The sequence below is a fragment of the Sprattus sprattus genome (genome assembly GCF_963457725.1).
Source record: "Sprattus sprattus genome assembly, chromosome: 7".
NCBI classification, from domain to species: Eukaryota; Metazoa; Chordata; class Actinopteri; order Clupeiformes; family Clupeidae; genus Sprattus; species Sprattus sprattus.
In genome coordinates, this window is record NC_137926.1 from 7,075,143 (window position 1) to 7,099,551 (window position 24,409).

General features: G+C 45.2%; 1 protein-coding gene across 3 annotated transcripts in view; it reads right to left on the bottom strand.

The window, feature by feature from the left end:
• Positions 1–200: 200 nt before the first annotated feature.
• LOC308367550 (ras-specific guanine nucleotide-releasing factor RalGPS1) overlaps positions 201–24,409 on the bottom strand; it is a 100,723-nt gene continuing 76,514 nt past the window's right edge. For 2 of the 3 annotated variants that reach the window (XM_080841486.1, XM_080841485.1), the window contains exons 9-19: positions 20,076–20,213; positions 18,415–18,508; positions 14,781–14,848; positions 9,158–9,287; positions 8,627–8,778; positions 8,371–8,419; positions 6,401–6,506; positions 5,598–5,690; positions 4,996–5,101; positions 4,368–4,459; positions 201–3,320 (exon numbers count right to left, since the gene is read on the bottom strand). In XM_080841486.1, the coding sequence (XP_080697612.1) occupies positions 3,291–3,320; positions 4,368–4,459; positions 4,996–5,101; positions 5,598–5,690; positions 6,401–6,506; positions 8,371–8,419; positions 8,627–8,778; positions 9,158–9,287; positions 14,781–14,848; positions 18,415–18,508; positions 20,076–20,213 (1,058 nt within the window). In that variant the 3' untranslated portion in view covers positions 201–3,290. Of the gene's footprint in view, positions 3,321–4,367; positions 4,460–4,995; positions 5,102–5,597; positions 5,691–6,400; positions 6,507–7,728; positions 7,810–8,370; positions 8,420–8,626; positions 8,779–9,157; positions 9,288–14,780; positions 14,849–18,414; positions 18,509–20,075; positions 20,214–24,409 lie in introns of all 3 variants that reach the window. The other variant, XM_080841487.1, reaches the window with a different exon arrangement.

Sequence of the window (24,409 nt, forward strand, 5' to 3'; positions counted from 1 at the left end):
CGTCCGTGGTGAAAAGCATTCAGCCCGTGACCCATAGATTTTGGTTAGCTGATGGAATATGAAAGCACTTTTATAACAGGGCACAGGTGTGGCTGGTTCCTGTATAATATGAATATACATATATACACACACTAGGCATCCTGGAAGCATCTCAAAGTCAAGCCTAAACAGACTGCACCTCGTGGAGCTAAGTGGCGTTTAATACACAATTCGGTGTCATTTAAAGCTGATGATGTACATACTGGACTGCAAACCCCAAATGAAGAGGCATTGGAACAAAGTGTGTTGCCATGGCAATACAAAGTGTCAGTTGAACACAAAATCACATGCATTGTCACATGTTACTACTTCATGTATGTTAAGACAAAATATACACAATCATATAAACAAACATTTCAAAATATGAAGTAAAAAAACTGAAACATACACTGATAAATACATATATATTTATACATAGGCAGGGCTGCTTTCGTAAAGAAGGTACAGTTGGGTGTGGTAGTGAGATTACCTGATCCAAATCGATATGAATAAAACAAGATAAAACTAGTGGTGCTGGTGTCAAATTAAAAGGGAGTGTACTGTACAGGCAGGTGTTCCTGGGATAATTAATCAGGATTCATTTTCATTTAGGTAACGTTTATCACGCCTGCATTAAACAAACACGGCCCTCAGTTTCTTTTCCGTCTTTCATTTTGATATCAATGACATCACATTTCAGTGGCAATTCAGATGTCTCCATCAAATGTACGTCTAATGTGTCAAACGTGCGACTGCTTGCAGAAAACACATGAGCATTTATTGTCAATGGTTTTAAAGTTTCAGATATTTCACTGATCAGCAATAAACCTGCAAACTTCTCTGTGATAAAATGAACTTGAAGCAACTTGGGTAATGTGAGTAATCCAAAACTGTGTGATACATGTGCTGTTACAAAGGCAGTTCTAAACTATAGCAGCCTTTTTTTTTTTTTTTTTACCTGGTTTCATGAAAGATCTCTGGTGTCTCACTGTTTCCAAAGAGAGGACATTGTGTGTGTCTGTGTGTATCTATGCTTGTAAGTGTGTGTGCATCTATCCTGAAGATGTCTACAATCTGTACAGTTTCCACTAAAAAAAGCATTTTTTTTTTTTCAAGCTTGTTCATGTGGCACACCGTTTAAAAACACTGAATTACAGATAAGTGGTTACAATGATATAAAAATGAAAATAAATAACTCACCCACACATTCAAAATAGCCTCAGAAACACTTTAGGGGAGGCCATTTTGACACCATGCATAGCATGGTAATTTTGACTTCATTTGGATTTGAATCAATGAATCAGATCAAAAGCTATCAGTCCGTTAACAACATTACAGGTAATTTTCAATACATTTTTCTTTGATGATAGACTGCTAGTTCTGTAGGGACGGTTAAGACAGTCTTCACTAACCAAATTAATCCATTATTCTTCATTGAGAATATTTTATCTAGCTAAGATTTAAGGCCAAGAACTAATGTAGCTGAACAAAATTTTCAAAAGCACATTCCAGTGATATGAAACAAGATCACTTGCTAACACTGCTACTGTATAAGCTCACAATAGAAACAAGAACAAAAAGTAGCTCAAATTTGTGGTACCGACCCACGGACAGTTTCTTCACAGTAACAGCTTGGTTTACCCCTGTTCTAGTAATAATGGCTTACTGGATCAATTTCTTTTCCTTACGTTAACAAACTATTTTGTTCGGTCCTGGACGAATATGTGATAATATGTTCACAACTGAGCCAAACTTGTACCACCATATTGATATAGCTGAATGGTTTAAACTAAAATCACTACTCTGTAGTGATTGGTAGTTTCCATAATTATAAAGTTTTAACATGGCCGAGCTTGACACCCGTAATGGTGGTGATGAGGGTCTGTTTTCTGTGCGGTATAACAGAACGACCTGGACATGAGTTACTGTCCCAAACAAAAATCTATTTTAGCTCAGGTGATCATCTACTTTGTGAACTGGATCCATGACTAGCACATATGTGGAGCAAAATGAACCGTTTATCGCCCTGGTTGACATGCCTGCACTGGAGAATACAGAGTTGATATATATACAGCTGCGGAAAAAATTAAGAGACCACTTCAAAATTATCAGTTCATCTGGTTTTACTGGGATGTTATAAAGTAAATTGAACATTTTTGTTTTATTCTATAAACTACTGACAACATTTCTACCAAATTTAAAATGAAAATATTATATAATATATAAACTGATCATTTTGAAGTGGTCTCTTAATTTTTTCCGCGGCTGTATATGAATGTCCAGTATTAAGGCTATAAGGGAGAGTAAGACAGAGCAAACCATTTTGTAACACTGTCTACGTCTCAGTGCAAGTCAAAACTACAGAATTACTCCGCGAATTCAAGTGTCATGTCCTAATGTCATGTGCAGACATACGTCTTATGACTCTTACACGCGAGATGATGAGCAGAAATTTCAAGTTTTTTCCAAGGATGGATTTATGGTTTTGTGTCAGTAAGTACCTCCAGATTTACAAATAAATAGTGTGCAGGTGAACCTGTTGGATCTGCAGTAGACTATTAAAACAGTCTAGTAAAATACAAGCAGGGGTTCGACTCCGTTTTATCCGAAGCCAGACTTTTGGCAGACGTCCTCTCTTAACTAACACTGAGTAAATGTCTTCTCTCGTTAGCTTATGCATCACATCCAACTATTCTTCTAGGCAACCCAACATGGGCTATACAGTGGCACATGCTCATTCACATTTAGCAGGAGAGGCATGTACACGCAGACGCCTTCACACACACACACACACACACACACACACACACACACGGTCACAGACACATATTCACACACGCATCACAGACACATATTCACACACGCATCACAGACACATATACACACACGCTCACAGACACATATACACGAGGGGCAAAAAGCATCCATCTAAGGCTGGGAACGGGGGCAGGGGTAAGGGAGGTGTGTGTCTGTTCATGACCTCCTCTTATCCTCATGGAGAGGGGATGATCTTCAGCGTGTACCGCAGGCGCAGCGACTGGTCCGAGTCACTCCATCCGTCCGTCCGTCCGTCCGTCCGTCCGTCTCTGCTCGCCGCCTGCGCCTGGCCAGCACACGTCCATCTGCGCTCCTCTCTGGTTCATCCGTCTGGGCGTCGTCATCGTCATCAAAGAGCTTTGGCACTGGTGTGCCCCCGAAAAAGCAGGGGGGGAGGGGGCGTTTATTTGGGGTGGGGGTGTGTGAAGGCGGAGGGGGGTCCTTGGGGCTCCTTTTCACTCGAATGACATGAGATTGGCTGGTGCCTGGAGAAGAGATCAGATATTATTTTGGTTTCAAAGACAAAAAGAGAAGAGAACATTTTGCTATGAATATATATTATATTGGCTATCATATAATATACATTTGTTATTAAAAGATCAAGATTACAAAGAATTATAACAAAATAAGATTTGTGGGAGGCACACAGATAAGGTGTGGTGAGATGTGTTTGATGAGACAACACGTTCTCATTCCCAACTCGTCAAAATGTGAAGCTTGGTCAGTGGCCCATAGCGTCAAGACGTGACGCTTAAGCTACCTTCTAGCGTCATTTTTCGACGCGCAAGGATGTTTCATTGATTCCTATTAGGCCGAAGCTGTCAAGTTCTCTAGCGTAATTTTTCCACGCGCAAGGGGGTTTGATTGATTCATATTAGATCGTAGCTGTCAAGTTAGCAACAACACAGTCCGGGAGGACTGAATTAGGAAAATAAATATGCAACGTCTGGTTACATGTTAAAAAAAAAAAGATGAAGATGTTGGTGTTTTGTTTGTTGGTGTTTTGAAATATGTTACTGCTGTTTTAGGTTGGACTTCATTTTATTAAGTTTATATTTGAGCAATTCCCACATGTTTTAAGAGTACATGAATTCCGTATGGCAAGAGGAGAGATTCAGAGGATGTACATAGGATTTTCATTACATTAACAGTGTTTTGATGTAATTAACTGCACAAGGGTTGACTGTGTTAGCGAACCACATTTCATCATATATCATATCAACTCTTTCATCGCATCTATTAATCAGCCCGACTTCCATTAAACCAGAGAGACAAATATGTACATCGATATGGGCCACTGACCAAGCTTCACATTTTGATGAGTTGGGAATGAGAACGTGTTGGATGAGAAGACTGGCTCTCTGAGGTACCTTGGGTCTGTTACTCCTGCTTGCCTCTTCAAGGCTCTTGTGTGTTTGAGTATGTGTGTGTGTGTGTGTGTTCGGCGTGTGTGTGTGTGTGTGTTTGTGTGTATGTGTGTGTGTGTGTGTGTGTGTGTGTGTGTCCAAACCCAAAGGAAGAGGGTGCAGTACCTTGGGTCTGTTACTCCTGCTTGCCTCTTCAAGGCTCTTGTGCCAGAGGATGGCTGAGAATCTGGAACTCGTCTGGAACCTGTAAACATTCCCTGAAGAGAGCAGATGACACTGATTTAGTTTTCCGAGGGCAGAAGGGAAGCCCCCCCACCTCTCTGCTCCTGTCTTTCTTTCTGTTGGAGTTCCGCTGGTGATTGACCTTCTGGGTTAACAAGGGGACCTCTGACAATGATGTCATTATTTTGAAATGGTGGGAGAAAGAGAGAGAGAGAGCCCTGCGAGGTTTACTCTTCGTACTGACGGGTGGGAGAGAGAGAGAGAGAGAAAGTGAGAGAGAGAGAAAGAGAGACAGAGAGAGAGAGAGAGACAGAAAGAGAGAGAGAGCCCTGCGAGGTTTACTCTATGTTCTGCTGGGTGGGAGAGAAAGAGAGAGAGAGAGAGAGAGAGAGAGAGAGAGAGAGAGCGCTGTGGGGCTTAATCTACGTTGTGACGGATGGAAGAGAGAGAGAGAGAGCTGTGTACTCTGTGTTCTGATGGGTGGGAGAGAGAGAGAGAGAGAGAGAGAGAGAGAGAGAGAGAGAGAGAGAGAGCGCTGTGTACTCTGTGTTCTGATGGGTGCGGGCCTCACCTTTGTCCGGGTCGTTCAACTGGAAGATGTTGGGTCTTGCCGGGTTGTCTGGCAGAACCGCCATCCAGCCGATCACGGACACCGTTTTACAGGGAGTTGATTTGTACTGCAGAAGCAAGCCAGATGAGCCAGCATGACATCAGTCCCATAAGCACAATACCAGACCCACACATGCAGGGTCAACACGGAGCCTCTGCACATCTCACACGTTCAGCTGCATGTTCTTAGTTTCTACTTCTGTTTATTTCACAAATGGTGCTCAACCCACGACTGATGCAGAAGTGCCATTTTTGTTTCAAACAAATCTGATTGCAATAAATGCTTATTTCAGGCACACACGCACACACAGGCACACACACACATGCACACACATGCGCACACACACACATGCACACATGCAGGCATGCAGGCACACACACACATGCACACATGCACAGACACAGACACACATACACACAGACACACACACACACACACTCTCAGAGGGTTACTCATAGCCACACACACACACACACACACACACACACAGGCACACTCACACACACACACACACACACACACACACACACACACACACAGACAGACTTGTGAGAGCTACTCACATGCTTCCTCTCCGAGGCCCTCAGTGCTTTGGTCCCATAGAGGCTCAGGGTCGAGCCGGAGAGAGAGACCCAGTACCGTGTCCATGACGACAACTATACATCAGAATTTTGATTATAACACAATCAGTCAGTTTACCTTCGAGGTAATGAGTTTACCATGCAGATCTTACACTGGATAAGAGCCAAAATGGTCACGTAAGCCTCAACTGTACACATGAGGATTATCTCATGGAAAATGGGGGTCAATGAACAAAGGATCTGGTAGGACACAATGTGCATACAATTCACACTACTAGCAAAGATACAAGAACTAGCAAAACTGCTGATTGAAAAAGTAATTAATACTTTTTGTTATCTTGTTGTGTGCATTTAATTGTGTACTGTACATCTATGTATTCTGCACTTTAAAAATGAACATAGCATAGAAAATAGCACAGCATTTTTAATGCTATATAAATGTATGATGTACTATTATTAAAGTGTCTCATCTTCCCAGAGTATCACCAGAAGTGTCTTAACCTACATATCATTGCTGTCGTCTCCCTTCTACTCCCCCATGAGAGTCAATGAGCCGCTGCACTTACTTACTTACTTGTGTACATGTTCTCCCTATGTGTATTGTTTTTATTGTGATCCATGTATGTATGTTTGTGAGTTAAGTGTATAAGCTACTGGATTACCTTAATTAATTAATTCATCGGGATTAATAGTATCCATCTAACTTTCCCTCAGGATTAATAAAGTATCCATCTATCTTTCCCTCGGGATTAATAAAGTATCCATCTATAATCTATTTATCTTACCCTGGGCTTCTTGCCCTTCTTCAGGAGGGGCTTCCGTCTCAGGGGACCCTCCATGGTGACGCTCCCCGCCTCCGAGGCTCCGCACACGGGGTTGAGTTGCGAGGGGCTGGTGGGGTGAAGATGGAGAGCCAAAGAGGGCTCGATTTAAGAAAACCTTTACCACTCTGAGACACATGAGTGCTGAGGATGATGATTGAGCTGATGGACTGACGTCTAGCCAAAAGCTGACATTGCGTGCCTTAAACGTGAAGGTATGGGCGTGAGCAATGCCAAAGGACTTGTGTTCTTCCTCATTACTCTGCGGGGTCGTACGCAGGCTAATTAATCGATCAATCAATCAATCAATCAATCAATCAATCAATCAATTATAATAATAGCACATTAGGAAAAGGGAAATGATCACCCAGGCCAGATAAAAGGAGCCCAGACTATTGAGAGGATGTATGATCACCCAGGCCAGATAAAAGGAGTGCAGACTATTGAGAGGATGTATGATCACCCAGGCCAGATAAAAGAAGCCCAGACTAGTGAGAGGATGTATGATCACCCAGTCCAGATAAAAGGAGCCCAGATTGGTGAGAAGGATGTATGATCACCCAGGCCAGATAAAAGAAGCCCAGACTATTGAGAGGATGTATGATCACCCAGGCCAGATAAAAGAAGCCCAGACTAGTGAGAGGATGTATGATCACCCAGGCCAGATAAAAGGAGCCCAGACTAGTGAGAGGATGTTGGGTGGTGGGGCTCCCTGAGGACACGGCGGAGGGAGCCCTTGCAGAGAGGGAGGTGGAGATGGAGGACGGAGGACGGGGGCAGGCAGGTCGGAGGCCTGAGGGGGGTGGGGGGTGGAGGTTTGTGTCTCCCTTTGGGAGGTGCTGGCAGTGGTGTATTTGTATGGCTCATTCATCCTGTGCCAAAATGACAAGTGCTAAATGGGAATGAGAATCATGCCTGTGGTCTGAACCAGAGCGAGATCTTTCTCTGCCAAACAGACTTCTGAGGGGCCAAATCAGATCAGGTCGGAAGCGCATTGTTCACCATATTCACACCAACCCCACCACCACCACACAGTGAGACCCAGAGACTGTCCTACAGACTCATTAGGAGATTAATGCCAGTGCATGAGAATGCCAGGACCCGCTACAGCGTCATCTAACTACTGGGGAAAGAAGGGAGAGGCCCAGCAGCAAGAGAGGAGTGGAAAAAAGAGGGAGAGAGAGAGAGAGAGAGAGAGAGGGCATGCACGTTTGGCTGACTGTGACCCCCAGCCCCGAGATGAGTGACCTACTGCATGACCTTTTGACCCCCCACCTAGATGAGCACTGTACCTGTAGATATAACTGCAGCTCTTGGGGGGGAGGCGTGGGGGGGCCCTCCAGTTTGGGCCTAGAGTGGCGTACATGCGCCCCCTGTGGGCAGGGTGGGCACAGGTCAGTCTAGCCCCCCCCAAGACAGCCATCTTAAGTCATCAACACGGCCATGATCATGAATACTTCCCTTTTCTATTTTAGCGTTTCGGTCACCAAATATTGTCGATAGCATATATACAGTACCAGTCAAAAGTTTGTACACACCTTCTCATTTTTTGAGAAGTTGTTTCTTTACTTTTATTATTTTCTACATGGTAGATAACACTTTTTTTTGTTTAGAACATCATTCCATATGTGTTCTTTCGTAGTTTAAATGTCTTCAGTATAAATTTACAATGTAGAAAATAATAAAAGTAAAGAAAACACTTCACAAAAAAATGAAAGGTTTGTCCAAACTTTTGACTGGTACTGTACATGAACAGACATCAAAACATATGTTACTGGGGTAGTGATTTAAAATATTCACGATAGACAACAAATATCATAATAGACAATGCAAAATGAACACATCAGATGTTAGACAACAGATCAAGCTCACAACATCAGAACAACAATGTCATGGGACATCTCAACGCAGAAGATGTGAAATGAGCACCTCACCTTTCTACTCCGGATGACAAGTCTTCATAGAAGGAGCTTTCACTGCTGTCTGCAGAGAGAGAGAGAGAGAGAGAGAGAGAGAGAGAGAGGGAGAGAGAGACATCAAGGAATGATTGGGGATGAAGGAAGACTTTAAAGAGCTAAAGCAGGACAGTCTGGATGTGGTGAAAGTATTTACAATTCCCTGATTTAATTTTTGTAAAAAATTATCTGGGTTTTTTTCTACAGAGTTTCAACCAAAAAAAGTTAGGCTGACCAAGTGCTAATCCGTTGGTGAAGGATGCGTTGGTGGGGATGGGTCTAGCAGGACTCTGGGACTCCAGGAAGCTGTCGTCCAGCAGGTGGCGAGCTTTCTCAATGGGGAAAGTAGCACTCTTGCTCTCCGCAATACCAAACTGATACATCATACTGAGAGAGAGAGAAAAAGAGACAGAGACAGAGGGAGAGGGGGAGCAAGAGAGAGAGAGAGAGAGAGAGAGAGTGAGAGAATATTGATCAGCATTGAAAGATCAGGAATTTTATGCAATCCACATCACATTGTTGGGTATGTATGTATGTATGTGTGTATGTGTGTGTGTGTGTGTGTGTGTGTGTGTGTGTGTGTGTGTCTGCGTTGTGTGTGTGTGTGTGTGTGTGTTTGTTTATAGAATAGAATAGAAAATATTTGTCATTGGACAAGTACAACAAAATTATGGTAGCATTTGTGTGTGTGTGTGTGTGTGTGTGTGTGTGTGTGTGTGTGTGTGTGTGTGTGTGTGTGTCTGTGGTGTTTGCAAGGGAGACTGACTTGTTGCCGAGGCTGTGGCTCTTCCTGTGCCGTGAAGTGGGAGGGGTGGGCATGTAAACGGCCACGGACGCGTCGGGGCAGGTGGGCCTGCGGCTGTTGTACCTCACGGAAGCGGACACCTCAGAAGGACCTGCATGGAGAGGCAGAGACGGGAGTGAGCACATCACACCTCAGAAGGACCTGGCCAGGCAGAGACAGCAGTGAGCACATCACACCTCAGAAGGACAGGAGTGAGCACATCACACCTCAGAAGGACAGGAGTGAGCACATCACACCTCAGAAGGACAGGACTGAGCACATCACACCTCAGAAGGACAGGAGTGAGCACATCACACCTCAGAAGGACCTGACCAGGCAGAGACAGCAGTGAGCACATCACTCCTCAGAAGGACAGGAGTGAGCACATCACACCTCAGAAGGACCTGACCAGGCAGAGACAGCAGTGAGCACATCACTCCTCAGAAGGACAGGAGTGAGCACATCACACCTCAGAAGGACCTGCATGGCCAGGCAGAGACAGGAGTGAGCACATCCCTGACGTCTCGCCTCAGTGGCCTCCAGTTGTCCGCCGACAGTTTCACCCGGTTTCTCACAGAGCTGGAAATGGTCTACGAGTCTTTCCCAGCAATGCTAGTGAACAGCACTCAGCTCTCTGCGATGTTCGTCTCAGGAGTTTATAAGCAACCCTAACCTAACCCTAACCCACTGACACGTCCAGTCGTCCGCCCAACAACACAAGGTTTCTCACAGAGCTGGAAATGGTCTACGAGTCTTTCCCAGCGATGCTAGTGAACAGCACTCACTCTCTGCGATGTACGTCTCAGGAGTGTATAAGCATGTCCGGTAAAAACATGCTGGGATCAGTCTTTATCAGCGTGCCAGGAATCAACACTCTCATTTTCACTGAGCCGGAGGAGGTTGTCCTGGCTGAGCTACATTTCGTGCCAACAGACAAGGCCGATGTCCGAGAGCCAACGCCTAACACACGGCATGACTAGCCAGAGCCCTCTCCGGGTGACTGACTGATAGACTGACTCATGACGTACTTCTTTTCCACCAGACCAACGCTGAGGCAGCCAAAAACTGTCAGAGGCAGCGCGATCCATCAGGTAAAACCAAGCATGCCCCGACATTTGAACATTGAGAAAAAACGTTCTTTCCAATCCAATCCAGTTCTTTCCAACCATAACACCGAGAGCCGTTAATGATTGTTCGCTGTGCTTGTGAGTCACTGGTCTCTAGGTCACAGTGGAGAAACACTCTGCGTCAGCTCTGCTTAGCGGACGGACCATCACCTGTGCTTTAATGAAGGTGGGCAGCTGCTCCTCATCCTCCGCAGCGCCCAACCACTGGGAAATGACCAACCTAACAACAACAAATTCGCAATCCCAGAAAAACGTGTCCGTGCACTTCTGACTTTTTTATTTATGCTGTTGTTCAACAGACGAGCTTTGATCGTTCCCGTTATTGTACATATCGTAGCTAGGTAGCACACACGGTCAAGTGACATAACTGCAATTTGACATCTTCCTTTTCATTTAGCGCAGAAACAATCCCTCCAGTCCTCTCTGTTGCCATGACACAACGGCTACATTTAGAAGTTCATCACAGCTCTGTTAAACACACACGGCCCCCTGGGACATGCGGTCATTTCCCCTTGCAATTATGCCTACAAGTCTTGCTTGAAACATGAAGGTGGTGCTGAAACATATGGGAACCCATAATTCATTGCTGGCATATCCAGGCCAGCTTGCTTCAATGGACCTACCGTGAGTGGGCATGGAGGTGGTTTCCTACACACTCACTCCCTGTTTCAGGCCTGCTTTTAAATGTCTGTCACTGAGGTAACTCGGGGGGGGGGGGGGGGTGCACTTTCATGGGCTAGATACCAGGCAGGCTGTAAAAGGTCTGAAATATGTCTCCATAAAGCTCAAGACAGAATGTCTATACAACTACCTTGCCTGCCAGGTGGGTGACCTATGACACAGATGTGTGTATTGAGGAAGCAGGCTCTCTCTCGCTGCAAGCCCCTTTTAACAATGTCAAGCTGTCAGGCATCGAGGTAGACATGTGTTTCCATTTTTTCTGTACGTCTCCCCCAACAGCTGAATTCAGTGTCAGTGGGTCATATCTTACGTGCGTGTCAGGAGCATAGTTATGCACATCAGTGTTTGGTCATCAAAGGGAAGAAGCTGTCTCTTTGAGAGTAATAATGATGAATAAAGTATGATTTTAGCATGTTGACATTTTTTATTTTATTTAAAACAGCCAACTAGTCACTTTCTGCTTCCTCAGCCCACATGTGATGACTGTTCTCCCAGATGTTTAGGGTCACCTTGACCTTGACCGATCTCATCTGACCTTGATCTTTCATCTGACCTTTCATCTCCCAGCTTATGTAACCTTGCTGCCTACACATCCGAACCTGCCCTGGTTTCAGCATTCAGTAAAGCTACTGTGTTACACATGTAGAATCACATAACTCCTGCTTATTCAGTGGGGCTGTGGAAAAAGTAAACGCTGAAGTTGCTGTGAGATGGTGGTGGTGGATGGGTGGTACACTAGTGCCCTGCAATGGTGTCATGTGCCTTTGCACAAACTTCCTCTTCCAGGTACACGCCATTCACAGACAGAGCCTCTTTGCCACAGTCTACTGGTGTTCGGCACACCTTCATGATTTACGTCAAGTTACCGTTTACGCTGTTTACTTTCAACCGCACTAGAGCCTCGAGACACACACACACACACACACACACACACACACACACACACACGCACACACACGAGCGCACACACACACACTCACACACACACACACACACGAACACACACACACACACACACACACACACACGCACACGCACACACGCACACACATGCACACACACACACACGCACACACATGCACACACACACACAGAAAGGTGCTTTGACCACGCGTTGGTCTCTAAGACCCCTCCACGCCTCGCCACCCCACCCTAGGCCTACAGCCAAACAGGAGGAGCGGTTTGGTCACTCTTGGCCGCTGCGGTCCTCTGAGAGAGGCTCTGCTATGGAAAACACCATTGCCTGTTTGTCATTAGCAGACACACGCGCTCTGCTCTGCAGAACTCACTGCCTTCTGATGACCAAAACAGCTCAAGGAGAGGGGAGGGAGGGGAGGGGAGGCTATTGATAGGCCCCGCAACATGAATGTTTGCATATCTGTGTGGGTGAGCGGGTGGTTTGCCACAAAACAGAGGAACATTCCGGTGAGAGATTGAGGGAAAGATGCGCTACATGCTAATTAACATGTAGCTCTGGCTACGTGTTTGCTAATCATGCGGTATGCTCAGGGTAGAAAAACAAATGAGATGGCTTAGACTTTAGGCTTTTGGTTTCAGTGCCACATAGTCTGTTTTCTCTCTCTCTGCATGCTGCTGCTGGTGGGGAGACTTTGGGTTGCACTACCTCATCCTCTTGGCCGTGCCCCTATGAGGTCTGGACATCAGCGAGTCCAGCGCAGTTAAATCATGTTACATAACAGAAACTAAACTAAAGGACTTTGGACAAGACTGCAGTCCACACGACCGGATTGCTCCTGTACAAAACAGACAGAGGCCCCTGTGATGTCTGTCCCCGTCCTCATGGCCCCCACTGTGGAGAGACAGAATGCTGCTAACGCTAGGCGGTGCTAACGGTGGCTCTGGGCAACCTCGATAGAAATAACAGTAATGTCGATAGAAAGATTTACTGCATCAAAACAAGTGGTGATGCGTTCTGGCCAAGTCATTACAGGGTTTGTCGTTATAGGAAACGGTGGCAATAATCTTTGGCGGAAAAAATAATCACACATACTAAATGGGAAATTATGTCCTGTCATTGTTAATTCTGGCTTGGCTGGAAAATCTGCATACAACAGTTTAATAGCATTTGCAGGGACCGGGCTATATTTGGGAACCGTATTAGTTAATCTCACGTCTTCTTTGTGGGGCCAGAAGGAAAAATCACACTGAAAACATGAACATGTTGTCTCAGATATTTCCTGTGGCCCATGTGATGAGAATAAAACGTGCTGTAAAGGGGCATGGAGAGGGTGCACGGTGCCCTGGTAACCATGGCAACCCTTTTCAAAAACAACACACACGGCTCAGTCACGGAGAGCTCTAGCCGTGGCTTTTACATGGAAAAAGGCCTAGGTTACAATCCTCAAGAGCCTTGCTCGGAATGATGAGGACATTAGGCCCATTCTCTCTACATCATTATCGCAAAACGCAGTACATGTAGTTTGCGTGACTAGGGCTCGCTGACCCAGTTGGATTCATTTTTACTGTGCTTTGCTTCCATTTTCAGAAACGTGATCCTGGCATCACATGATCAGGACACGAGCCCACAGGCAGTTTTGCTGGATACCACCCTGGTGGAACAAAGTCGGAGTCGACACCAGCGACTTGAAAGCTCTCGCAGGGAAAATCTCTTGACAAGCCGAAGGCCTCCTATTCTGACTCTGCTCCCGCGCTCTCCCAGACCCTCTCTGATGTTTTCTCATATATTAATGTCTGTGCGGCCAATCCACCCGGTCCCTCTCCCACCCCCCCAACCCCCCCTTAACCCCCACATTTTGCCACTTAATTCCCATGGATGCATTCCAATCTGGTTAAGTCACCTCTCAGTTGCTCCAGCTTTGCACCTAGAGCAGAGAACTGTGTGTGTGTGTGTGTGTGTGTGTGTGTGTGTGTGTGTGTGTGTGTGTGTGTGTGTGTGTGTGTGTGTGTGTGTGTGTGTGTTTGTGTGAGTGTGAGTGTGAGTGTGTCTGTGTGTGTGTGTGGGGGGGGGGGGGTTGATGTTTGTGCTCACAAATCACAGAGAAGGTCTCTAAAATCCCTCTTTAGGCTATAGATGGTGACCCCCTGTTGCTGTGAGGACCATGATGGGCGAGCTTGGTGTGGAGAGATGACTATATGTGCAAAGTTGTTATTTTGGAGTAACGGCTAGCAGGGGAGCCCTTGAACGTGGCCCCATGTGTTTTTCAGATCCACGTCAGAGAGCCTCGCTGGCCTCCCCCCCCCAGACTCAAAGGAGTGCCTGTCATATCCATCAGGGCCCTCCAATAACCGTCCCCCCTGCCTGCTGTTCGAGATGGACAGTGCACTTTTGTTGCAGCGAGAGCATTTCACCACTGCAGGGACTCCCACCTACGTAAGATGGACGCCATCTCGAACGCATGCCAGCCAGGGAGGGAGGGAAGCTCCCCGTGACTTAAAAAAAAGGTCATTTTTAGGTTACCGCTACGCCCAATGTGCTCTATGGCTTCACAGGTTTAACAGCCCGTCTCTGGGGGCGCTACTCAGCGGAATGATTTATGGCCGAGGATGTGACTCTGAGCCGGTTGGAGGTTCGAGGGACCCTACGGACCCAAAGGGCCAGCAGGAATATAGAGGGTTGAAACACTGATAGAGAACTGTGTGTGTGTGTGTGTGTGTGTGTGTGTGTGTGTGTGTGTGTGTGAGGGCCACACATGCACACCATATTCTATAATAATGTTTGTTCAAGAAACATATGTGTACACACACAGCAAGTGCCAACATCAGGGTTCATTGTTAGGTAAAGTTAAAGTCTCTAAACTTAAAGTCAGGACTCATACCTGCGAGGTCTTCTTTCGAGGAGGCCATTCGTGGTGAACTATTTCCTGGCTCGATCTTCAGAGACAACCTATAAACCATACGGAGGAAGCAAAGAGATATTGGAATAAAAAAAAGCACAGCACATTTGTTTCCCTTGATGTAGCCAAGTACGTTTTATCCAGGGATCATTATTACAGACTTCACATCAGCCAATGACTGAGTGGTCCTACACTGTGCCTCAACAATATTTATAGTACTACAGCCCGATTCCAAACTTATATCCTTAGAAGTTATCCTCATGGTGCTTACACCAGGGGTTTGTTTATTGTGTTTGGACTCAGAAAAGAAAAGTCAAATTGATAAATGTAAGCATTCTGGCCATAAAAACACCTTAAAATGTCGAAATGTCATAATGGTTCAACTAAAAAGACATGATGTCATGAAGATAAATTATTATCTTTATTATAGACTTAAACAAAGTTATTACACACACTGATAAAAATATGTCTTAAAAATAATTGAGAAAATCCTTCTTCCATACAGAAAACGAAAGGCAAATGATCAAGGATAAATACAAGTATCGCTCCAGAGGCCGTTATAGGACAATCGTAAAACAAACCAACGTACCCAAAGCATCATTGAACTAAACAGTAATTTTTGTATTCATATTAAGCCGTACCATGGACTTTAGATATATCTCTGTCCAAATGATTCACTGAGAGAAGAGTGGATCCTAGTGAGCTATATTATCATGTGGCATAACATCATAAATAAATAAATGTGAGAAAAGCCAACATTAGAATGTGACTGACAGGCAAATGGTTTTTAATGTCCAATGTGAGCCAGTAATTACCCCTTCAAATGAAACCAACCGCAAATGTGAGGGCTGGGATTTGGCCTGTCTGTCCATTTGTACAACTTTCCTTCTGCACTGTCCTTCTGTTTTCGTTGCAAGGACGCGACGACCGTAAAGAAGTCACAAATATCAGATGTGTCGCCCGTTGAATACATCCAGAGAAGACTCAGAGTCTTGACCAATAACCAATATAAACAATATTATCGTGACTCAAAACACATAAAACCAAAGAACCTCAAAAACAAATTACTAGTTGGCAATTCATTCAGAGATTAACTTAATATGACATTTAATAGATTGAAATGATATGAGGTAAACTTGGAACAGATTCATATTTTGTGTTATTATTTCATGTTTGTCTGTCCACCAACAAGCCTGAACAGTCTGGGCACACCAGGCTCACCATTACAGTGGCACCAGGGCACCATTTAAAATAGGAAGGTTCCAAACTCTGGCCACCATGGTTACCTCAGGATAGTTGCGCAACCGTGCTCTGCACAGAAGAGCGCCTCTAGTGGACTTCTGAAGACGTTCACTCACCTAATGTATCAAGCAGAGCTCATTCGCTACACATGTGTTAATAGCCACCTAGCTAATCAAGCAGAACAACAAACTATTGTATCAAGTAGAGTCACTAGCCACCTAGCTAATCAAGCAGAACAACAAACTATTGTATCAAGTAGAGTCACTAGCCACCTAGCTAATCAAGCAGAACAACAAACTATTGTATCAAGTAGAGTCACTAGCCACCTAGCTAATCAAGCAGAACAACAAACTATTGTATCAAGTAGAGTCACTAGCCACCTAGCTAATCAAGCAGAACAACAAACTCACAAAGAAAAACAAGGCAGTACTACCCAAGCATGCCCAATCAAATGTGAGTCAAGAAAAATTGGCTTTGGCTTTTGACACTGGCTTCTATCCTATCCAACGTACAACACAAGGAAGATTATACAATTTATCTCCTGTGAAAATTCATCTCCACCAGTTGAGGTAAAGGAACTGACCATTTGTTCCATTTCTGGAAAAACAACATGGATGCTTCTGTTTGCACCACTAAGTGTGAGAAAATCTACATGGCAAGGCCGACTAGATAGCCAGGAAGAGTTACAGAACCCCAGACTGTCCAGGAGGAAAGTGAGGCTCTCGCTAGACCACAACTATGCTTGTAAAGAGACAGCCAGACATATCAAATCCATTGGAAAATTGTTCATTCAGAGAAAGTATGGAAAAAGTCTTTACAGATGCGTAAAACAGCAGGCTTTCCCAGAGCGGTAGCCACTACAGCACTTATTTCCTAATGAACTCGGAGTTCCGCGGGGGTAAACAACACGTCTGGTCCTCCAGCACTCAAACAATCAGGTGTACTCGAAAGGAATGGTCTAACTCGTTTTTAGTTCTGCCGAGTTCTGAGTTCTGCATGTCACAGCCGAGAGGAAAAACAACGGCATGGTCTGCTTCAAGATGTTACAGCGGGTCGCGGGTCCCTGTGTGACCCGGACCTTCGGTGGCACCATGACAACGTGACGAAGATGGTTTTGGGATTTGCAGCAATTGTCAAGATTGTTGCAGATTAAGATTAACAACTACTGTGTATCCTGCAGCACATCAATTATCACTGTCCAGCTGATTAAAGCATACACACTTTATATAATTCAGCACATTGCGGTGTGTGCAATCCAGTGAATGTTTGTCTGAGAAAGGTTTAGGCTCTTCATAATGTTTCTGGAGAATTTGACCTGAAAAGGTTGCGTCATGGCCTTTTCAGCATCTCTGCCCCTAACACTGAATATCACACTTCATTACTCCATTGAGCGAGGTGCGCGCCAATGCAAACAAATGGCGTCATTGTGCCGGTCACTCGGGCGGAAGGTTGATCCCTTTGTCCACCAAAACAAACACCTCAATGGAGAGAACTACGTCAATGTTTACTCTCCTTCACTGCGTGTAAACACAGGTAAATAATGATTAGACACAACAACTGTGAACGATATGACAAGAACTGAAATTACCCTTAAAATGAAATGTCTTTGAAAGGAATTGAAATATCTTTTTCCTTAACCAATGTAAGTTATGAAATGAAACTTGTTCTCAGATCTGCTAAAAACAGAACAAACGAGGCACATGGAATAGAAGAGAAGACTGGACGTGTTGTTTTGCATTCGATGTAAACATTGGACACGAGGGACGTGTGGGTCAGTGGAAGGCTGAAAGGCCTCATGTCTGCACTTCGGGGTTTTTCTAACTGCAAAATGATACGAATTGAGCCTTTTTGTCCAGAGCCGCCCCAATAAGCTGCTGACGCCTATCCAACTCCAATAAAACTAAAAGTTATAAAAATGGATAGTGTAGGGAGATTGTTAGAAGGGAATTATTCAGTGACAACATAATAAAAACATAAGCCGCCAATGCTCCGATTCGCCAAAAAAATAAATAAAAAGAAGATGCGGACAGATGGAAAAATCCTGCGTTTATTCCCCCAAAGCGAAGCTAAATCATTGTGTTACTGTTCTCTGGCATTTGACTATTGCAATGCTTTTAACCTGAGGGTGTGTTTTTGATCACATCAATGCAACAACTGTAAGACAGACCTGACCTGTGTTTCCTGCCCTGTCCAGGCATCTCACCCTTCCTCTTCTCCCCTTGTCTCCGGCACCCTAAATCACTTTCATTATCTTAGCTGGCTCACGTGACTCGGAGCCCCGAGGCAGCGGCCTCAAAGGCCCATCTTAAGAGAGCCGTAGCACAGAGCTCGGGCTTGAGCGACCTCCCCATTGGCCGGACTCGCAACCACTTACTTGAAGTTGTCATCCTCCACAAACTTCTGAAGTTCCTCAATGTAGCGCACTGACATCAAGTACTTCTGCACATGGGGAAGGGTCACAAGGTGATCTGCCAGAGAGCAAAAGAAAGAGGGGAAGAGAGAGAGAGAGGAAGAAGGAGAAGGAGAAGGAGAAGGAGAGAGAGACAGAGAGAGGAAAACAGATGGTTGGACACAGAGAGGCACAGAAAAAAAAGCCTAGAACAAGCCCTCTCTGCTCTCTAAAGGGAGAGTCCAAAGGGAGAATTTGACGCTAGTTGCAGTCAGGGGGAATGGTTATGATTAAAGACAATTAGCCCATAATAATCATCCTGTTCATTTCTTTCCCCTTCATTCTTTCCTACTGCTCCGCCGACCCAAATGCCTAATTGGTGCGGTGTACACTGACACATGTACACCGTGCTTCCGCGTGCACTGTGTGTGTGTGTGTGTGTGTGTGTGTGTGTGTGTGTGTGTGTGTGTGTGTGTGTGTGTGTGTGTGTGTGAGAGCAATGGGGCTCGGGGAGAAGTCAGAGGGCTGTGTGGCAATGTCAGAGGTTCTCTTCGTATGACATCACCCACGTGTGTCCTCCGCACATGTGCCCACGCTTCTGGACCCGCCTGCATCCTGTTGAGCCTCTTGCTGGGCTCAGTGGTGGCAATTGGCATGTCCGAAACTGCTCAGAGTCCCATGCCAAGGGATTACTTTATTTAGACAACATGATGAGGTCATTTCTATAACCCAACTTGACACCACAGTATTTCTTGTGCCCAGAAACAAATGCCCCTCCCCCTCCCCCTCCCCCGACCCCTCGCTCCTTCTCGTTCTTCTTCTCGTTCTTCTTCTTCTTCTTCTTCTTCTTCTTCTTCTTCTTCTTCTTCTTCTTCTTCTTCTTCTTCTTCTTCTTCTTCTTCTTCTTCTTCTTCTCTGTGTATTCAACTGTCTCAGTGTTGTATTTGTTTCACCAGGCCCGGGATTCCAAAGGAGAAGGAACTCTGTAAACATTATTGAGGCTCTTTCAGGTTCAGGAACGTTGATCGTTTCCTGTTGCCCTTTTTTTTCAAAAGCCAGTTTTTTGTTGTCTATCAACATAACAATCTAAATCAGGGGTCAGGAGTTAACTGACGACGTTAGTCCACTAGCCTGCCAGCTCTCAGAACAGCTCTCCAAAGGAGGGGTGAAACTTGGGATGTGAGCTTCATAAATGGACAGGGTCGCTAGCCAGGTCCAACCTCCGCAGGACTCCACACGGGCCTTCGTCGAACGTGAAAATCCCCGTGAAACACGAGACGTCCAACAATCAAGAACATGGGATGAATTAAACAAAGACTACGTAAATGCGGTATTACAAATTTTGCTTTGAGAGAACCCAGACACACACACACACACACGTGCACGCCTCTGACGGCCAAGTGAACAGAACAAGCAGAGAAACGTGCAAAAGGGAAGGGAATTTTCAAACAAATCTGACAAGAGCCACTACCCAGCTAGCGTAAACTCCTAGGCTGTTAAGATTAACAACTACTGTGTATCCTGCAGCAGATCATTTATCACTCTCCAGCTGATTAAAGCATACACACTTTATATAATTCAGCACATTGCGGTGTGTGCAATCCAGTGAATGTTTGTCTGAGGGAAGGTTACAGGAGGACACTCACCATAATTGCCGGAAACCTGGAGGTCGGAGATGACCCGCAGGAGATTGTTCATCTGATTGGTCCTCTGCTCAGTCTCTAGTATGCTGTCAGACGCGGGATAGGCCGAGTCAATGTAGATCATGTCCAGAAGGTACATCCCTGCAGAGAATATCAGTGAACTAGGGTTAGCAACTTCCCACAAAACACTGAAACACCGAAACACAAGGGTAAACTTTTTCGGCATCCTCAGTTCCAAGTGTTTTTCTGTCTGCAGGCTTTTCTCATTTTCAGTTCATGCATTAACACAAAAAACGTCAAAGCAAATCAGCTGGCAGGAAACCCAACAGAATATGTCCACAACAAAACCTTTGATGGCCAGTGTTCAATAACAGCTCATTATTTGAGCTTTTTATGAGCTGTCCACGTAATCCTTCTCAAAGGATTAAATATTTGTATCTTTTAAGAGGTTACAGAGGCCTGCCAGAACATGATTTGTTTCACCTTTCTCCAATATGTCTTGAAAACCTACGTAGTGCTGTTGACCACAGCACAGAACAAACACCGCCGCTGGGCTTTGTGTAAACTATTAACAGTTCTCCTGTAAAGTCGGAGGGAAATGAGTCAAGAATAAGTGCGGGGGAAAAACAGAACATAAATCACATAAAGGGGAAGCAAAGGGAACAACACGCGAGAACTTGTGAGTTGCAGCCTTCATTCAACTGTGACTGTGTACACAAAGAACATGGATCTGTATGATTGTGCATTCATTCCTTCATTGTGATGGTGTCTGTTGAAAAGCTCTTGACAGATCAAGAAGAATGGAAGAGTTACACAACATCGTCTGATGAAACAAACAGAGAGACACAGCTGTCTGGGAATTCGCATCTGAACATGAAAGATCTTGAAGTTGAATTTTATTCATTTGGGTTTGCAGACTTGTTGAGATTTTACAATACTCTATTTGCCATAAAAAAAAAAAAAGAAAAGTTGCCTCATAACTTTCATGTGGATGAAATCAAAACAATACACAACTCAAAAACTCAGTGTACAAGTACTAATACCCACAACAGGGCTTTGGGGCAACTCTTGCTTGGGAAATCTGTTCCATATGAGCTCATAGGAACCCTAATATGTTTGAGCATCACACAATTATGGCAAACTAGAAGCTTTATGAGGGTCTCAGGCGGCTGTCATCAGGGTGGGGGTGAGGGATAAACATGATTAGTCAAGTTGAAAAAACACATTTGGCCGCGGGGGTACGAGCTCTCACAACAGGAGGGGACAGAGGTCACAGCGTTGCCTTGAGCTACACCTTTCAAAACATGTCGCGTGTGGGGAAAGGTTTGTTATGAATGAGCTTTGTGTGTGTATATGTGTATATGTGTGTGTGTTTGTGTGGGTGTTTGTGTGTGTGTGTGTTTGTGTATGTGTATGTGTATGTGTGGGAGTGTGTGTGTTTGTGGTGGGTGGGATGACAGTTGTAAATACTGAAAATGAAAGGAGTGCATGAGGGCTTGCCCATCTTTGGCTGTCATAGACTCAATCGTCACACAGATACTCATAATTTCATAGAAATATGCACTACACTCTATGCGATACATATCTTGTTGATGAACCTTATCCAACAGTTAAAGCCTCATTGCATTGTTTTAAGGTTTGTCCTCTCTTTAACCATTTACAAAGATCACTGCGGAAAATCCCGTACCACTGAAAGACATGAGGATTAAGGTTAAGACGCAGCAATGCCAAGTTAGAGATGAGATGACCTCAGTTTACCTGTTGGCATATGATGATGCCCAATATGCCTGACAGAATTAGAGCCGACACCGACCTCAGTATTCACCACCATCTGCCGTTAATTGCTGAGAATGGACTGCTGCCTCACCTACCTCAGTATTCACCACCAACTGCCGTTAATGGCAGAGCATGGACTGCAGCCTCACCTACCTCAGTATTCACCACCAACTGCCGTTAATGGCAGAGCATGAACTGCTGCCTCACCTCCTTGTGACTCAGTGTAGAACCCCACCACCACCACACAATGGAAAAACACATTGCATACAGCGCAACCAGACGGAACATTCACGACTGCACCAGATGCAACACACAACACTCCGCCTACCTACCCATACAGAGAGAGTAATGACTAGCCTGTCCAGCTACTTTGACGTGCTCTGCTTTTTCTCCAACAAATGTCCCCTTCAAAAGGGCCACATCTAAAGTGATAAAGACTTAAAGAAAGCCAGCACTGCTTAGATCCACTTAGCAAAAGGGAAACACGTGTGGAAAAAAGAATCAATCATGACCGTGACAACAGGAGAATAAGGTCCACTGGTTCATTAGTCTGAACGCCAGCAGCTTTTGCCCAGTCTGAGGAGGGAAGTTGTTAGCCTGGGTGCCATCCGTTTGTACGCGTTCCACTGATTGCTGCCTTCTCGCTGAACTTGATCAGTGGAACGCGGACAAACAGATGGCACCCAGGCTAGTAAGTTGTAGGAGGGCAGGTAGTCATAGGAGTGGTCAGTAGCTTAGTGGTTTGTCCTGGTAATGCCAGCCTTTGAAGTGTTTCAATGGCAGTAAGTACCTCATCAGCACTCAATAAATCTTGTCACTTTCATCATCATATGTGAAAAGAGACTGCACTGATTTGCTCAAGCACAAATCTCCAAAACAAATACGGAGCCAGGGTGTCTTCAGTGTTTGGTCTCTCTCTCTCTCTCTCTCTCTCTCTCTCTCTCTCTCTCTCTCTCTCTCTCTCTCTCTCTCTCTGAGCGGAAGCGGAAGTGGAAGTGAGTGCGCGTGTTGCGAGAGTGAACGGGTTTGTGAGTGAAGCCGTCTTTTGGCCGTTTCTCTGACTTTTCTCTATTGTGTGTCCTTTTGTATGTGTTTTTGAATTAAACTTTTTTGAAAACTTTGTATATTAGCTCTACAGGCGCTGTAGATCGTTTTACGTTTGCTGTATAATTTGTTTGAGAGTTTTCCCGTGGAGTCGGCCACCAGCTTTCGCTGGACGCGTGACTGCTGCGGGGAAATGGATTTCGACATGCTTACGAGAAATCATGGTGTAAAGATCCAATGTGATGCATCCGTAGAAGAATGTAGTTTGGGTGTAGGCAGTGTGGTGGGCCACGAGCATATTAAGTCGGCATCACGCATGAACAACGCGGTTGTTCTTTTTCTTAGCACGGTTCAAAAAGCGAGAGATTTAATTGAACAGGGGGTAGTAATACGTAGCACCCTTACACCGGTTCTTCCACTGAGTACCCCCTCCAAAAAGGTTTTGATTTCTAATATTCCCCCTTTTGTTAAGGATGTCCTAGTGGAAAGGGAGTTGCAGCGGTACGGTAGGCTGGTTTCCACCATTAGGAAAATTCCGCTGGGATGTAAATCGCACCTGTTGAAGCATTTAGTGTCATTCAGAAGGCAGGTTTTTATGGTGCTGAATGATGGCCAGGAGGATCTTAATCTGGTGTTGAAGCTTAGGGTAGAGGGGTTTGACTATGTGGTTTTTGTCACGTCAGACTCAGCATTGAAGTGTTTTAAGTGTGGTGGCATCGGGCATATAAGTCGTGACTGTCCTAAAAGGGGTGAAGGCGCAGAGAAGCGGAATGACGGGTTGAATGAGGCAGACGCGACTGGTCCATCTAAGACTGCCCCCCCAGCAGCTGAAGCAAATGCATCGGAAAATGGGGTTGGGGAAAATGGGGTTGGTTTAGACGGTGCGTTGATAGATCTCAGCGCAGAAGAGTCTGTGAATGTAGAAGGTAGCACTTCTGAGCCTGACGTGACTGTGTCATTGACAGTAAATGATTTTATATCAAAGGAGCTTGCTGCTTTAAGCAGTTCAAGCAGTCCAAGTAATGACCAGTATGCCTGTTGCCCAGGACAGTGGGTCGGGGAGGAGTGATGAGGCCGGAGCTTCGGGTTTAAGAACATCTCCGCTCGCTGCCCAAGAGAATGCTATGGATACCGAGTTTAAAAAACCGGGCAAAAGAAAGATCGGCCCGGATGAAGGGAATAGGAATAAGGTAAAGAAGGGAGGAGAGGTGGAAAGTGAGGACAGTGACAGTGAGTCTGTGGTGTCGCAATGGTCAGAGTGTTCACAGGGGGACGTGAACGCATCTGGTGAAGAGGGTGCAGCGCAGTACAAGGCAGAGGACATCAGTCGCTTTCTGCGGGAAACCAAAGGCATCAGAAACGTTGAAGTTGAGTTGCATTTCCCAGAGAGGTTGCAGTTTATTAACGATGTGTTGTGCTACATTAGGGAGGGCGTTTTTGATGAGAAGGAGGTTGCACGCCTCCGAAAGTTTTTAACTGTATTGAGGAAGAAGGTTCGGCTCGAGGAGAATGCAAAA